At 40.5% G+C, this 15,420-nt stretch overlaps 2 protein-coding genes across 3 annotated transcripts in view; both read left to right on the top strand.

The window, feature by feature from the left end:
* Window positions 1-735: 735 nt before the first annotated feature.
* slc25a1b (slc25a1 solute carrier family 25 member 1b) lies at window positions 736-11,576 on the top strand (the record flags this gene model as incomplete). The annotated part of the gene is made up of 9 exons (XM_080836014.1): window positions 736-847; window positions 3,952-4,059; window positions 5,530-5,629; window positions 8,175-8,313; window positions 9,599-9,683; window positions 10,125-10,229; window positions 10,656-10,771; window positions 11,154-11,227; window positions 11,455-11,576. 9 exons carry the CDS (start codon window positions 736-738, stop codon window positions 11,567-11,569), a joined length of 954 nt encoding a protein of 317 aa, XP_080692140.1. The 3' UTR covers window positions 11,570-11,576.
* Window positions 11,577-13,730: 2,154 nt separating this feature from the next.
* The window catches only part of pi4kaa (phosphatidylinositol 4-kinase, catalytic, alpha a), a 36,528-nt gene continuing 34,838 nt past the window's right edge, over window positions 13,731-15,420 (top strand). For both annotated transcript variants that reach the window (XM_080834240.1, XM_080834239.1), the window contains exon 1: window positions 13,731-13,905. In XM_080834240.1, coding sequence (XP_080690366.1) covers window positions 13,807-13,905 — 99 coding nt within the window. In that variant the 5' untranslated portion in view covers window positions 13,731-13,806. The remainder of the gene's footprint in view (window positions 13,906-15,420) is intronic.

Here is a 15,420-nt window from a genome sequence, read left to right as displayed (position 1 = left end):
TGTGGGGTCAGGAGGAAACTCTGTAGATCAGGGGTTTTCAACCGATTGTGACCCAGGGGACCACCATTCTGACTAAGAAGCATCTGAGGACCACTTGCTTCAAAAGAAAAAGTGATTCCCACAGACAAGTGAAACTACATTGTTGAATGCAGTCAGGGACACCTGCAATGCCATCACGGACCAGCAGGGGGCGTAGACCACTGGTTGAAAAGTCCTGCCGTACGCTGTCTATGCAGCGTTCTTTTCCTTGAATATCCTCGAGTAATGGATTTTGAACAGCAAGTTTGTTCTGTATCAGACAGGCCTGGCACGTCAAAATATATATTTTGAATGAGTTGCTTTAATAAACCCTCGGAACTGAATAAGATGATATTTGAAGTCTCAATATAGCCTACCGTTCCACCTTAAGCGGCGTGTTATTGTGTGAAAATATGGCGCTACGTGGAATTGACAAAATCACCCGCCCCGCCCCAAAAATGTTGTGCTCTGTAGCTTACCCTACATCCGATGGCAGGCAGGGAAACTTTGCGCTTTCAAGACATCGCGCAATCGTGACCTGAAATTCTTCTTCAAAGTCCAATGATCACCGTTTCCTGGTAGTAGATTTGTGCAGTTACCCACGCACTAAGATCGATCTGCAGAGAGTAGGACGGAACAGCCGAGGACAATTCATGCACTGACTTTATATTGCCCATAGCACTTTATAATTTGGGGTTTCTGGTGAGTTTTACAATTATGACCGGACAGCGAACATTTGTAAGCCCTTTCCACAGACCGCACTGCATAGCGGCTGCAGCCCCAGCTGGAAAGGCAAAGTTAACTCATCCCGGGAAGGCTATTTTAGCTGGTAAGTGATTCAAGTTCTTTCATGTTTTGTTCCTCTCTCTGATGCCACTCTGTGTCAGAATCTAAGAATCTTGCTCTGCAAAACAGAGCATTCGATTAGCAAGATGAATTATTTGTTACAATTTGTTGTGAACAAAGATAAAGGCAGCGTTCACAATCGGGAACAGTGTTGCACAGGATCGGCTCGCCCTCACAGAAGATCTGCTAGTCAAACTGTCGGTGTCTGGTCATTTATCGACTTAGTCGATGTTAAACAGATGCCAAGCTCTGTTTCCATATCAGAAATCTAGGCTATTACTTTTAAATAAAACGCCTTCACTTCTAGATATCTTGCGTTAGCCTTTTATGTAGCCTATAACCTGAATATATGGTATCTGCAGTTCTTGAAAAGGAGCTCATAGCAACACATCTGGTGTTATGTTCCTGGCAGGGATTTCAAACCTCGCATACTCCACCTGTGCCCAGGCAAGTATGGAGTGCTTATGGCATGTGGTGTGATACTGTGGTCTACTTCCTCTAAAAGAGTTGGATGTCATTCTCAAGTCAACAGCTTGAGTACATACTTCCTCACATATTTTTCAACTGCCAGGAATTTTTTAAACATTGGTAATAATGACTGAAATATAAATTGCACAAGGTGGTTTGTCAATAATCCTGGTCATAAATATGATGCAAATATGTAAATTGCATGCTACTAAACCCCATGTAAAGTTAACAACATTTATATGCTCTGATAACCTGTATAGGCTATGTAGGATACATTAGAGTTGATTTGAGGGACCTGGTCAACTTCAGCAGGGACTCTCAGTCAGTTCCCAGAGTCAGGCCAAAAACAACAGCCCTTTTCATCACTAATTAATTACAGCCAGCATGATCTGACCCAAGGACTTTCCGCCAAGTAAATTGAGTGAAATTATTGTGCAGTATAAAAAGGCTGTAAAATGACACCAGAACTTAGCACGTGGGGATACGACAGGCACCAATTAACACAGCCTTCATTGACTCTGTCCTAGGGGTTGTGTGAAACTGACTGTAGAACACACAGTTTGGAGCTGTATTTAATGCTTCCTTAAGCAATGGCGTAACGGAGGATGAGTGTGATTCAGAGACAAGTGATAGCAGAGCAGAATGTAGTCATTTCTGTCTGGGGAGCATGTTGGTCAGGTTCATCTTCTCCCTCAATGACACAACATTCCAGAACATTTCACCCAGACAGAAAGGCCACCTAAACCCCATTTAACTTTTTGAATAGACACAACATGCTTCACAGTGTTATTAATAAACATGCTTCACAGCCAAAACAATAGTCTTGCCTATTAACAAACAACATAAATTTATAGGTTGTTCTATGGCATAGCTTGCCCTATGATGACTCAGCAGAAATGCTCCACTCTCGTCCTGCTCAGCAGGTCCATGCGGCCATTGATTGATATTGCGTATCCTCCCCAGCTGGTTTGTCAGGCTTCAGCTACAGTGAGACCAACTGCTCTTGCATAATAACATTGATTTGTGGATCCATAAGAACACCTTCCCCATTTAAAGCAGAGGGATAGGCTATTGTTTTAGCTGTGTCCATCAGAAGCTAAACAAAAGCTTGCTTTGTTGCTTGCTCAGTCACTGACTTCCCCTTTGTGCAAATGTGGGGTCTCATATTAGCTGACCTAGCCAATAGCCTATGGGCTGTTCTTTTGTCAGCAGTACTTTTATTAAGCCAATCAAAGGAGTCTAGCTTTGTCTTTGGTCTTATCTTTTATTTAGTCTCAAAGCTCTTCAGGAAATAATATGCTGGAATGTGTTGTTTGCCAGGGAGAACTTTACTTTAAAAAAGAGGAATGTAGCAAGAGGGAGAGTTTCTATGATGTGTGAAAGGGACAACCTCAACACACACACACTCACACACACACACACACACACACACACACACACACACACACACACACCAGACGTGCCATTTATATATTTCTGTATTCTGCATATTATAAAATCGTCCACTTTTGTGCGTAAATTCCAGGTAACCCAGATCTATATAATAACCTGAAGGAATCTCTTTTCCTCCTGCTAAGTGTCCTGTTTCAGATTATTGAGAAGTACTGCACTGATTCTACAGAAGTATTGAAAAAGTAGGCCAGGAATGAACACTTCTAAAGTATTGTGTTCAGACAGAGGTATTGCTGTACCTCGATTGAGATGTTTGCCTTGTAGGAGTTGGTGTGTTTAAACTGATAGCCTTGTTTCGGCTTTGTAAATACACACATATTAATAAATACATATAATTGAGCTGCACTATGAAGTTAAGCAGTTTTACTGAAATGGTAACACAAGTGAGGTTGTAGCTTCTTGATTCACTATTTTTGTTTGTACAAAAGTATGTGCATTTATCTTTCTGCACACATAGCCATTACTGTGACGGTTCACTGCTCCATAGGTGGCCTTGCGTGTGTGACTGAAAGGCCTCTGTGTTCTTTTCAGACTCACATATTTTCAACTCAAAGTCATGGCATGAAAACTAACAGTGTGTCATCCTGTCTAGTGTGTGCATGCTTGTGTGCACGGACTGAAGAACTTTCTTTTTACTATTGTGCTAGCCCGCATGTATGTGTGAGTGTGACCAGATACTAGAGCATGTCTTGGGGACTGAAGGCTTTGTCTGGCCTCCAGTTTGAAGGAGGCGGACACCACCCTCCCGCTTCGGATCATTCTCAGGGGAGTATCATGTGGGCAGGAGCGTTGTTGGGCCAATCCAAGGGCTTCTTTCTGTTTGCCGTTCAACTGCAGATGTGTGTGGGTTGTGGTTTTAAGGTGGCAAGTGCTAATTGCGGCGACTCTCAAACAGGCTGGGAGCTTTTTCTCAGCTGATGTGAGTGTGTGTGCAGATTGCAATATGAGCAAGTGGTCACAAATTACACATATATGTTAGTAGTGTAAAGGAACAGCTTGTTTCTTTTATGTTTTCTTAGCCACCTAGTATATAGCAGGTATTCCATTTTGTGCAACCCCTTTAAAGTTTGATTGATGAGGTGGAATTTCCGTACGAGTAATCCCCTCTCTCTTCTTCTTCTCTCTCTCTCTCTCCCTCTCTATTTCTCTTTCTCTCTCTCTCTTTAGGTGGGCTTGCCGGGGGCATTGAAATCTGCATCACTTTCCCAACCGAGTATGTGAAAACTCAGCTGCAGTTAGACGAGAAAGCCAACCCCCCACGTTACAAAGGCATCGGTGGGTGTCAAATACTGGTATTTCAACATGCAGTGTGAATGTAACAATACATTTTGTAACAATAAGCGAATAATGCATTAATGTACTTGTAATGACGTCATATGGCATGTTATCTGCCTGAGGAAGTGTTTGAAGCCAAAGGTCAAAGTGTAATCTTGCACTTGATGTTCCATCCCACCAATGGAAGCCTTTCACCATATCTCGAACACTCACTCCCCAGTCTCTATCAGTGCACTCGCAGTCAATGGACTTTGAATAGTGGACCCTCGTCACAATAACATGTTGACGGACTGTCAGATTGCGCCGGTTGTTCTGCAGTGGTGTTCAATAGTTAAATAATGTTACCTGTCTACTGGATGAATGGATCAAGAACAAAGGTCAAAGGTCAAAAGGTCAAAAGACAATTACTGGCAGCCATTAAGAAAAAAAAAATTGGGTGTTGCATCACAACATGTCAAAGTAAAGCCATGAGAAAAGTGAGCTTTGAGACATTATGCCTTGAGAGAACTCTGCTCTTGAAGTTAAGCATTGACCAAGTCTTAGGCTGCAAAAACACAAATAATTTACCACAAAGTGGTAAATGATCTTAGTCAAGTCCCTAAAAAAGCTCCTCTTACATCTAGATATACATTTAGCCATTTAGGCACTTTTATCCAATGTTATTACACGGCTCTTCTTAATGCTGTAGAATGCTCCATTCACTTGAATGGGGCTTCCCAACGTTCTGCGGTCAACTATTTTCCGATAACTGACCGTTGCTATGCAGTTAATGACCGCTGTCAAGGAAAGTGGCCTTTTTGCCTCTGATTCACATCTTTCGTAGCACTCCGCAAGTAGTACGGTAACTTATCAAGGGAGTTTCAGCGGACGGTTGAGCAGCTGTGTTCTAAAGAATGTTCAACTGTCTTTGAAGTTCAACTCTTTGGCGAACTATTTATCTGCTTTTTAACACTACGTATAGTAACAAAAACAAATACATTGTAAAAAGACACACTGTGTTAAGTAATTGTTTTAGTTTTAGCCGTATAATAAGCGGGATAATGTATAGAACGCCGGTCATTGTCGGGAAAATAAGCCCCTTCACGGTGAATCAACACCCCTCCGCTTCGCGTCGGGGTGCTGTTCGCCCTGTCGGGGCTTATTTTCCCGACAATGACCTGCGTTCTATACATTATCCCTTACTTACATACTATGTTCAATGGGTGTATTTTTGGAAGTAATGTATTTGTATGTGAATTGCTGCTGCAGCACTAAAACCCTGTTTCAGGATAACTCATTCATTCTCCTTTTATTTATCTCTCGCTCATCACTCACTCACTCACTAACAAACTAGTTAGATTTGAAACACCAGGGATTCTTTGGACTCACTCTGACTGAATCCCTTGCCAACCCCCCCGCCCCCCCCCCCCCCCTCTCTCTCTCTCTGTGTCTTTCTTTCTTTTTGTCTTTCTCTCTCTCTCTCTCCCACAGGGGACTGTGTAAAGCAGACAGTCCAGGGTCATGGGGTCAGGGGCTTGTACAGGGGCCTCAGCTCGCTACTCTATGGTTCCATCCCAAAAGCAGCTGTCAGGTAGGCACACCTCCTCTCTGCCATGCCTACAGCACAAAAAGTGAATAATAATGTATTTCAGCCAGTTTCAGTCAGAAAGAGATGAAGCAGATCTTCCAAGTAGGAAGGAGTATACTGTATATACAGCCGCGGAAAAAATTAAGAGACCACTTCAAAATTATCAGTTTCTCTGGTTTTACTATTTATTGGTATGTGTTAAAGTAAAATGTACATTTTTGTTTTATTCTATAACCTACTGGCAACATTCCTACCAAATTTCAAATAAAAATATTGTCATTTAGATCATTTATTTGCAGAAAAATGACAATTGGTCAAAATAGCAAAATTGATGCAGTGTCTTCAGATCTCGAATAATGCAAAGAAAACAAGCTCATATTCATTTTTAAACTACACAATACTAATGCTTACACTTAGGAAGAGTTCAGAAATCAATATTTGGTGGAATAACCTTGATTTAAAATCACAACTTTCATGTGTCTTGGCATGCTCTCCACCAGTCTTTCACATTGCCGTTGGGTGACTTTATGCTACTCCTGGCGCAAGAATTCAAGCAGCTCGGCTTCTTTTCATGGCTTGTGACCATCCATCTTCCTCTTGATCACATTTCAGAGGTTTTTGATGGGATTCAGGTCTCGAAATTGGGCTGGCCATGACAGGGTCCTGATCTGGTGGTACTCCATCCACACCTTTACTGGCCTGGCTGTGTGGCATGGAGCATTGCCCTGCTGGAAAAAACACTTCTCAGAGTTGGGGAACATTGTCAGAGCAAAAGGAAGCAAGTTTTTCTTCCGGGACAACGTTGTACTTTGCCTGGCTGAGGTTTGTAAAAGACCATAAGGATTGAAAAAAGCGGACTGGAGGGTCTTCTAGTTCGTCTTCTCTGATGAGTCCAATTTTCAGCTTTGCCCAACACATGGTCGTCTGATGGTTAGACGGAGACCTGGAGAGGCCTACAAGCCAGAGAGTCTTGCACCTACTGTGAAATCGGACTCATCAGAGAAGACGAACTTAGAAGAACCTCCAGTCCGCTTTTTCAATCCTTATGGTCTTTTACAAACCTCAGCCAGGCAAAGTACAACGTTGTCCCGGAAGAAAAACTTGCTTCCTTTTGCTCTGACAATGTTCCCCAACTCTGAGAAGTGTTTTTTCCAGCAGGGCAATGCTCCATGCCACACAGCCAGGCCAGTAAAGGTGTGGATGGAGTACCACCAGATCAGGACCCTGTCATGGCCAGCCCAATTTCGAGACCTGAATCCCATCAAAAACCTCTGAAATGTGATCAAGAGGAAGATGGATGGTCACAAGCCATGAAAAGAAGCCGAGCTGCTTGAATTCTTGCGCCAGGAGTAGCATAAAGTCACCCAACGGCAATGTGAAAGACTGGTGGAGAGCATGCCAAGACACATGAAAGTTGTGATTTTAAATCAAGGTTATTCCACCAAATATTGATTTCTGAACTCTTCCTAAGTGTAAGCATTAGTATTGTGTAGTTTAAAAATGAATATGAGCTTGTTTTCTTTGCATTATTCGAGATCTGAAGACACTGCATCAATTTTGCTATTTTGACCAATTGTCATTTTTCTGCAAATAAATGATCTAAATGACAATATTTTTATTTGAAATTTGGTAGGAATGTTGCCAGTAGGTTATAGAATAAAACAAAAATGTACATTTTACTTTAACACATACCAATAAATAGTAAAACCAGAGAAACTGATAATTTTGAAGTGGTCTCTTAATTTTTTCCGCGGCTGTATATTGTATGAAAAATATCAGACTTACATATAGCACACATATAAGTTTAGTATAATATAATAGTAGAGTATATTACTAGAAATACAGTATAATATCATTTGCTGAGTTTTGTGACTGTGTAGTTTTAAGCAATGCAGAGCAGATGCTCTGCTTCCATCCAGAGTAGTTGAAAGCAAAGTATGGCAGAGGCTACCTTTCAGCAGTTCTCACTGGGATTCATAGTACCCATGGTATTAATGTATTAGTGTAGCTCTCCAAGCCTCTTATCAGCCGAACCACAGGGGTTCCTTTACTTGTGACCCTGAGATAATGCCCTGGTCATGTGCATTGCATGTGCTTTCGTCATGACAAAATGTCTGGCTCTTTTAGTTAATTTCAGCACCACTGCTATGCATTAGCCATTTATATGTTCAATCTAAAGATGTGTCATATCTGAATGTAGTGGTCAATGTTGTATTTAGTTAGTGTGGTCTACTAATGTAAAATGTAAAGAACTAAGTAGGCCCCCTAAAAACCTGTAGAGCTAGATTCTGTGCCATAAGGTGTGACTAAGTGTTTGACAGTCTTGCCCTCAACACCTTGTCAATGATGATTTTGTTTTTTACCACTGGCTGTTGTAGAGGGAATGTGGCCTGTTGAAGTAGCCAGTAAGCTAGCAGCTATATACAGCTATGTAATTAATTGTAAAAAGTAATTTAAAAGTCTTTTAAAAAGCAATTTGCTGTGGTTGGGAGACACTAAACCATGCATAGGTGTTGTAAATTGACATAAGCCTTGTATTCCTCCCTAGGTTTGGGGTGTTTGAGTTCCTCAGTAATAAAATGCGGGATGAGTCGGGCAAGCTGGACAGCACACGTGGGCTTCTCTGCGGCTTGGGGGCAGGGGTAGCAGAGGCCATTGTTGTGGTGTGCCCAATGGAGACGGTGAAGGTCAGTAAAGAGAACATCAGGGAAACAAATAGGAAAAAAACCTAACATGGGCAATCTAGAAAGTCAGCTTAATTAAATGATTATTGACATTAATTTGTTCAGTATTGAACACTTCTCTGTCCTTAATTTAAGACCTTTTTGATATACAATGGCTGGTAGGCTTCATTGTTAAGATCCCCCCTCCCTAACCAGTCATACGTCATCCTAGATGTCAATAAAAGGCTAGTTCTGTAGGGAGGCATTATCTTATGGGGGATGGCTGACCATCCTCAAGAGTGCCATGGTCAGTCAACGTGGAGAAATGTTGTGTCAGCATATGGGAAAAAGCCTATTTGACCAGTCTCTTGTAAATCCTTTCGAATTATCAGTGTTACAAACGGGCTCATGGCTTGACTGCAAAAGGGAGATGACTTATGGTGTATAGGTAGCAAAACGTGGATGGGAACAGCAAAATGACACCAAGGAGTCCAAATTAAGGGCAGTCAGGATATACAGTTTACAGCCATACCACAATGAGCACGGCTGATCTCATACGATCTCCGAAGTTAAGCAGTGCTGGGGCTGGTTAGTCCTGGGATAGGAGACCAACTGGTAATACCAGGTGCTGTAAAATGAAGCTGGGTGGGCCAATCCCCTGCTCAGTGGATTTACTGGATTACTGAAACATTGAGAACAAGTGGATACCAAATCTGGCGAAAACTCGCTATCGATGGCCTATGCTCCACTATGGAGTGAGAAGGTGAACAACAAGGATGTGCAGTGCCGATCAAGTTTCAGGACATAGATGAAGATATGATCACATTTTAAATCAAATGTATGCAAATATCCAGGAAATTCTAAAGGGTTCACAGCACCACTGTGTAAAAGGTCTGTGTCATGTCACTCTGATCTCAGTCAGCGGCATCCTCAATCCTATGCCAGAATGCTCCACTTACGGAGGTCATTTATCTCCTCTGTTTTGCATTATATCTTATTTCTCAGAAACTCTATGCCTAGTTCATTCCCAGGAACTGTCCTCTGATAAGTAATAGATAGATAGATAAACTTGTATTTATCCCTTTAGGGAAATTCAGGTGTAATAGCAGCAACAGGAATAGGAAACAAATAGGAATCAAACACTCATGAAAATACTCATAAAAAGTAAGTAAAAACAGCGTGATCCCAGGTGATTTTGTCATAGGCCAGAATATATTTTTTAATGAACCAGTACGTCATTCAAGTCAATCCATCTCTACCAAAGAAGCAGCCGTATATTTAATGACTTTTTGTATTGTTGTGACTTCAGGTAAAGTTCATCCATGACCAGTCATCGGCAAATCCAAAGTACAGAGGCTTCTTCCATGGAGTAAGAGAGATTGTCAGAACTCAAGGTAAGAGAGATGCTGGTGCTGTCCTCTAGTGGACTTGTTGAACAAGTTCACACATCATGCAAGAAGTTTAACTGTCATTAAAATCAACATCCAGTTTTGTTGAATGAACCCCACAATAAAAAAAAAGATATTTGATTAGAAACAGGTATGCTCCACTTTTAAATCCACTTTTAAATCATTGACATTCACATGAGTAGCATGTGATGTGAAAACTAGCCATGTGACTACCTTACAGCTAACCCTCTCTGACCCCAGAGAATTGTGACAATTTCAAGATCTAAATATAGAACAAAGAGATGATTGTGGATTGGGGGAACCAAACACACCAAATTCTTTGTAATAGTGACACATTTAATTCCAATACGGTATATCCAGATATGCATATATCATACCTTTTTGTGTTTACAGTATTATGAAGATGTTTTTTTTTTTATGTCTTAGGTATTATGGGAACATATCAAGGACTGACGGCAACTATACTGAAACAGGGATCCAATCAGGCTATTCGTTTCTATGTAATGACTTCACTAAGGAACTGGTACAAAGGTACAGCTGATACTGTGTGTGTGTGTGTGTGTGTGTGTGTGTGTGTGTGTGTGTGTGTGCGTGAGAGAGAGAGAGAGAGGCGGGGGGGATTGCAAAGCAAAGCAGACTGTACAATACTATAGCACCACAATATTCAACATTTGAAGGAAAGGAAGCTGTTTTATTGTAATAGCCAAAGGAGAGTACTTCACAATAAGTGTTATTCAGATGGCAACAGTGGTGTTGTTCAGAGCAGATAAAGGTATCAGAGATAATTAATGAAATAATTCATCTTGCTTATTAATGCCTCTCTGTCCTCCCATTGGTCCCTGTGGAGTTCCTATGTAATCAGCTTCAAGTGTAGTAGATGAACTCTTCTCCGAAGCGTACCAGGAAACAGTCAGTGAACAAGGCAACCTCTCCTTTCTCTGACCCGTCTCGACGCAGGTGATGATCCCAACAAGGCCATCAACCCTCTGATTACTGGGTCGTTTGGAGCTTTTGCAGGAGCGGTCAGTGTGTTTGGTAACACACCTCTGGACGTCATCAAAACTAGGATGCAGGTTTGTACTAAGACCAGCAGTATAGGAGTCCTTAACAAAACCAACTGAAATATGCATAACATATTCTATATTTTATGCTATAATACAATATGTTATGATTGCTAATATGGTCTATATATTGTATATGGTAATTTTTTCACAGGTACTGAATCTTGGAATATTGAAAGTGTTATTCCCGGTTCAGCTGGCAGGATTGTTTTTACTGTGGCAGATAGCTTATTTTAATAATAATAAATAATAAGACACAATTGTTAGGATATGGGTGACATGGATAAAAAGTCAGCGTCTTTGCACTGTGTTTTTTACCATTGTGACTGCTGCATTCCTGAGACATTCCTGCTATGTCTGATGTTTCATGTCCTTGTGTCTGTCCTCTGCCAAGGGTCTGGAGGCACATAAGTATAAGGGCACCCTAGACTGCGCCATGAAGATCATGAAACACGAGGGGCCTAAAGCGTAAGTTCCTGTAGTACACAGGCACATCACACAAACTAACATGTAAACACACATAAGCACATAGAATACTCATGCACAAATTATTGCAGTGTACTGTTCACAACTGCCCAAAAGCACAGGCATGTACACAAACACATACAGATACAAACACACTCAGAATATATCTGAATATATTACACGTTTATAAGTGTTTTTTTTTTTTTTTTACCTTTCCACTTATTTGATAGGTTCTACAAAGGGACTGTCCCACGTCTGGGCCGAGTGTGTATGGACGTGGCCATCGTGTTCATCATTTATGAGGAGGTGGTGAAAGTCCTTAACCGTGTTTGGAAGACCGAGTGAGAGCAGCTAAACATGATTGGCTGAGCTAGATGACCATGCAGTGGCCTTTGAGTCTCATTAGCCTGTCAGGGTCACTGTTGGCTGAGACCTTGTATTACCCATAAGGCCTTGCTGGAGTCTGATTTACCAACTCAAAGGCTGCGATATTGTGTACGTCACTAAGGAGCACCTTTCCCAACAGAATGTGATGACAGACTTACAGAGTATACTTGAAACGGAAAGCTAATAAATAAATGTTTAGTGTAGATTTCTACTCAAAACACATTTTATACCTAATATATTTGGGACAGATGTAGATTTTAGAAGGGGATATGGTAAATGCTGGGAGTGACAAAAGACTAGGCAGTATAATGTTGCTTATCTATTGCTAAAACTAATTAAATGTATTTTAATCAGAATTTTATTTCTTAAAAAAATGAAAATAATCATTGTTTAATAATGGAATTTTATCCATACGTTGTACAGTAATTTAAAATGACCTTCATTTTGATGCTGACAGAAGTAGCGACGGCTAAAGATATGCTCAGATGCATTCATGAACCTCCTAAGAACACGTGTTTTCTCCAACACATTGGTCCAACTGCCCAGTTAGGTTAAACATTCCTGGAGCGAGTGAATGAATGGTTGAAGTGCCTGCACGTATATGCATACAGTAATGTTTCTTATACCCGCAGATTTTTTTCATTGTTATTTTGATATATTTGAAGTGGTATTTCACCTTGAAATGATCCATGCAGATTCTAGCCCCAGTCCTGTAATGTTTACTCTGTAACTAAAATAGCTGTATTCAAAGTGCCTCAAAGGAGGGGAAATGTTGTTTAGAGAAGGCCTCGTTATTGTGTCATTCCTTCATGTATTATTTTGAGACAGGACTGTGCTGCATCCCTGTGTTGCCAAAAGTAAACATACAGCAGATTCCCCCAGTTTGGGAAATTAGACATAAATTAGTTAGTGTCTACGGGCATTCAATTGGACAGCATGATGACACACATACCAGAAATGACCCACAGCTCACCACCTTGTGCATTTCATTCCATTTGTTTAGAAGAGCATTGCATCCAAAGCCTTTATTCTTTTAGAACGACTCATTTAAAAGGTACACACAAGATTGTCTCCTGTTAGCAGCACTTACCTGTACTATTTTAATTTTCAGGTGTCTGATCAAATCTTTCCTTTATTTTTTGTTTAATAGCCTTTAATGCAGTTTACTTTTTTTAATTATGTTTTGCAGCAATGTGAAAATGAGTCATTAATCCACAACGCCTTAATATAAGCAAAACTAGTGAAAATGGGGGCATCTTCCTCCTACCTCAAGACGTCCATAACAGGCTTATAAACCATTGGCAGTCCACATTAAATAAACAAACCCTTACTGAGTACTTCATAACAATCACCTGGTGCCATGGTTTACTGAGTTTTTAACTCTCTTCTCAAAGCCTCATGAAGGTCTTTGTCCACCCTGAAGATAGATAACCAGAGTAAAAACTCATTTAAGTCTCATCTTAAATTCTGGTACATCGTCCGTAGCTTTTAATTTAATTTTTTTCATGTGCCTTCATGTCTGAATGTTTTTCCCTTTTTGTGAACCAGTTGTGTAACAAGGGTGTATTCCGTTATCCTGTTTAGTAAACTTAGCAAATAGTCGATAAACTATTTGTGTCAAATGTCAAGATCCTTGTAAGGGCAGTCTTGGTTGGTTTCAATGACAAAATGTTACAGACCCTGACCTATGTGGAATGTTCACAAACCTGCTGGCCAATACCCTTGTTGCTTTGAAGCTTTTTTTTTTAAAGACAAACTGGATTTTTCTCTCAGAGGGAAATATGTTCATACTGTGAACATCTTTGAAAGTCATTATGTTGTTGTATGTCTAATGCAGGCATATATAATCGTATTAATTACATTATGTGATCTTCATTCAATGCCATTCTTTGTGATGCAGATTACCATGTCATGTGCCTTCAATAATTTCATTCCTTGTCAATAAACACCAAAATGTTGGAAAAAATGATCAGTTGATATTGTCCTGTCTTTAAACAACAACTTATCCGCTAAGGCTAAGCCAATACAGTTTAGGGCTTCTGTTAATTATCAGGATCGCTTTTCCATGACCTCTTAATGTTCTGTATGGACCTCTTAACTTGCCGTACTGAAAGGTTCCTCTAGTTTGTCCTCATCAGATGTCCACTTCTGTAAGATGTAGGTAGGAAATCACCCGTAGCTTTGCATTAACAATCATGTCGGCGAAAGGGGGTGGATCAAGAGGATTTTATTTCCATACAGTACTCTCTCTGGCCCGGTCTTTGGCTGCTAATCGACCGGCTCCGATTGAAAAGGTGAGCATCTGTCAACGCTAACTGTCCAGTTGCGACCTAGTCAACTAGCTTATAGGTAGCATAGCTTCCAACAAGAGTTCTGTTATGATGCAGCTAGAGCATTAGCTTGCTAATCTTAGCTGAACTTATCTTAGCTTTGTTTTGGTCCAACATCCCCGGGGTTAACGCAACATTTTCTGTCTATCGAATATGGCATAACCTTAGATGAGGTAAATTATTATTACATTATTTGCTAGGAGCATGCTAATTCCTTGACAGTATTATTTTATCAGGGATAAGGTTAACGCTAGCTAACTACGCTAGCTAACTAGGAAGAGGAAGGACATTCCTCAGTAGCCAGGCCGACCTGTTCTTTGCCAAATAGCTGCAGTTGACATGGCACTGTGAAGGGCTTGACAGGATATTTGTAAGTAGGCACGCTTGTTTTTATCGGTAGAGATGTTTATGCGTTTAGACGCTGTTGTGATGGTGTAGGGTTGGATAGCCATGAAGTTGACATTCCAAGACTTGCTCAATGTTCCATTAAAACGCCCCCTTGTATTGCAGGTGATATGTTGTCACATTTGTATCCATCACCAGAAATGAAATAAAGCTATAAGGCCCTCGGGTCGCATATACATGCACAATAGTAACGTCTCTGGTGGACTTTATATCCGATTACGTTATAGCTGTTATAGTGTATACACTTCATAATTTAGGTATCAGTTGAACTAACTGCTGTTGTCAGTGGCGCTGCAAATCCTCGGGGATTTGGCATCGCAAGCAGCGATGAGGGACAGTGTTTTTGTGCGTGGAATGCAGTTGTATTTAAGCTGAACCCAGCTTTGTTATGCAAGTGATATGCTCTATGTATTTTGTGTTATTTATGAGCAGGTTTGTGATTCATTACAAAAATTATTGTGAAAAATATTGGTGATTTCATAGACTGTTATAGATGCAATGAGTTGTGCTGCTGTTAGCTGAATATTCAAGAGCTATAAATCAAGAGAAAACGTTATTTGCAGCCATGACATTTACTGTACATTTGTAGACTATTCCAAAAGCCATGCATTTTCAAACATTAGAAATTTCAGGTTTTGTGGGTGGAATATGGTCTCAAGGAAAGTGTTGGTGTCATGAAGTCATAATATGCAATTTTCAAGCCATGTTTGCTACTATATTTCCCACATTGTATGTTCAAAATCATTAACAATTGATTAATAGAAAATAGACATAGAAATAGAAAATGTTGCTCCTCATAATATGAGGTCATGAGGTTACTTGTCGTTTAAGTGACTGAGCAATGCTGAGATTTTTGCTGTGCTTATTTGCCTTCATTATTAAGCCTAATTTGGAAAGCCTGGTTAAATTAATGTGTATCTGTAATCAGGATTTATGTACCGGTAATGTCTTTTTCCCAAGACTTCCTGATTTAAGACATTTGACACAACCACACTATGAAGTACATACACACTCTGTTTAAATCGGGGCAAGTGAGTGCAGTAAAAGGGAGGTTTGGAGAAAAACGGCCATTGC

Source organism: Sprattus sprattus, assembly GCF_963457725.1.
Source record: "Sprattus sprattus genome assembly, chromosome: 3".
NCBI lineage: Eukaryota > Metazoa > Chordata > Actinopteri > Clupeiformes > Clupeidae > Sprattus > Sprattus sprattus.
The sequence above is the reverse complement of the archived record's forward strand: the minus strand, read 5'-3'. Positions and strand labels throughout refer to the sequence as shown.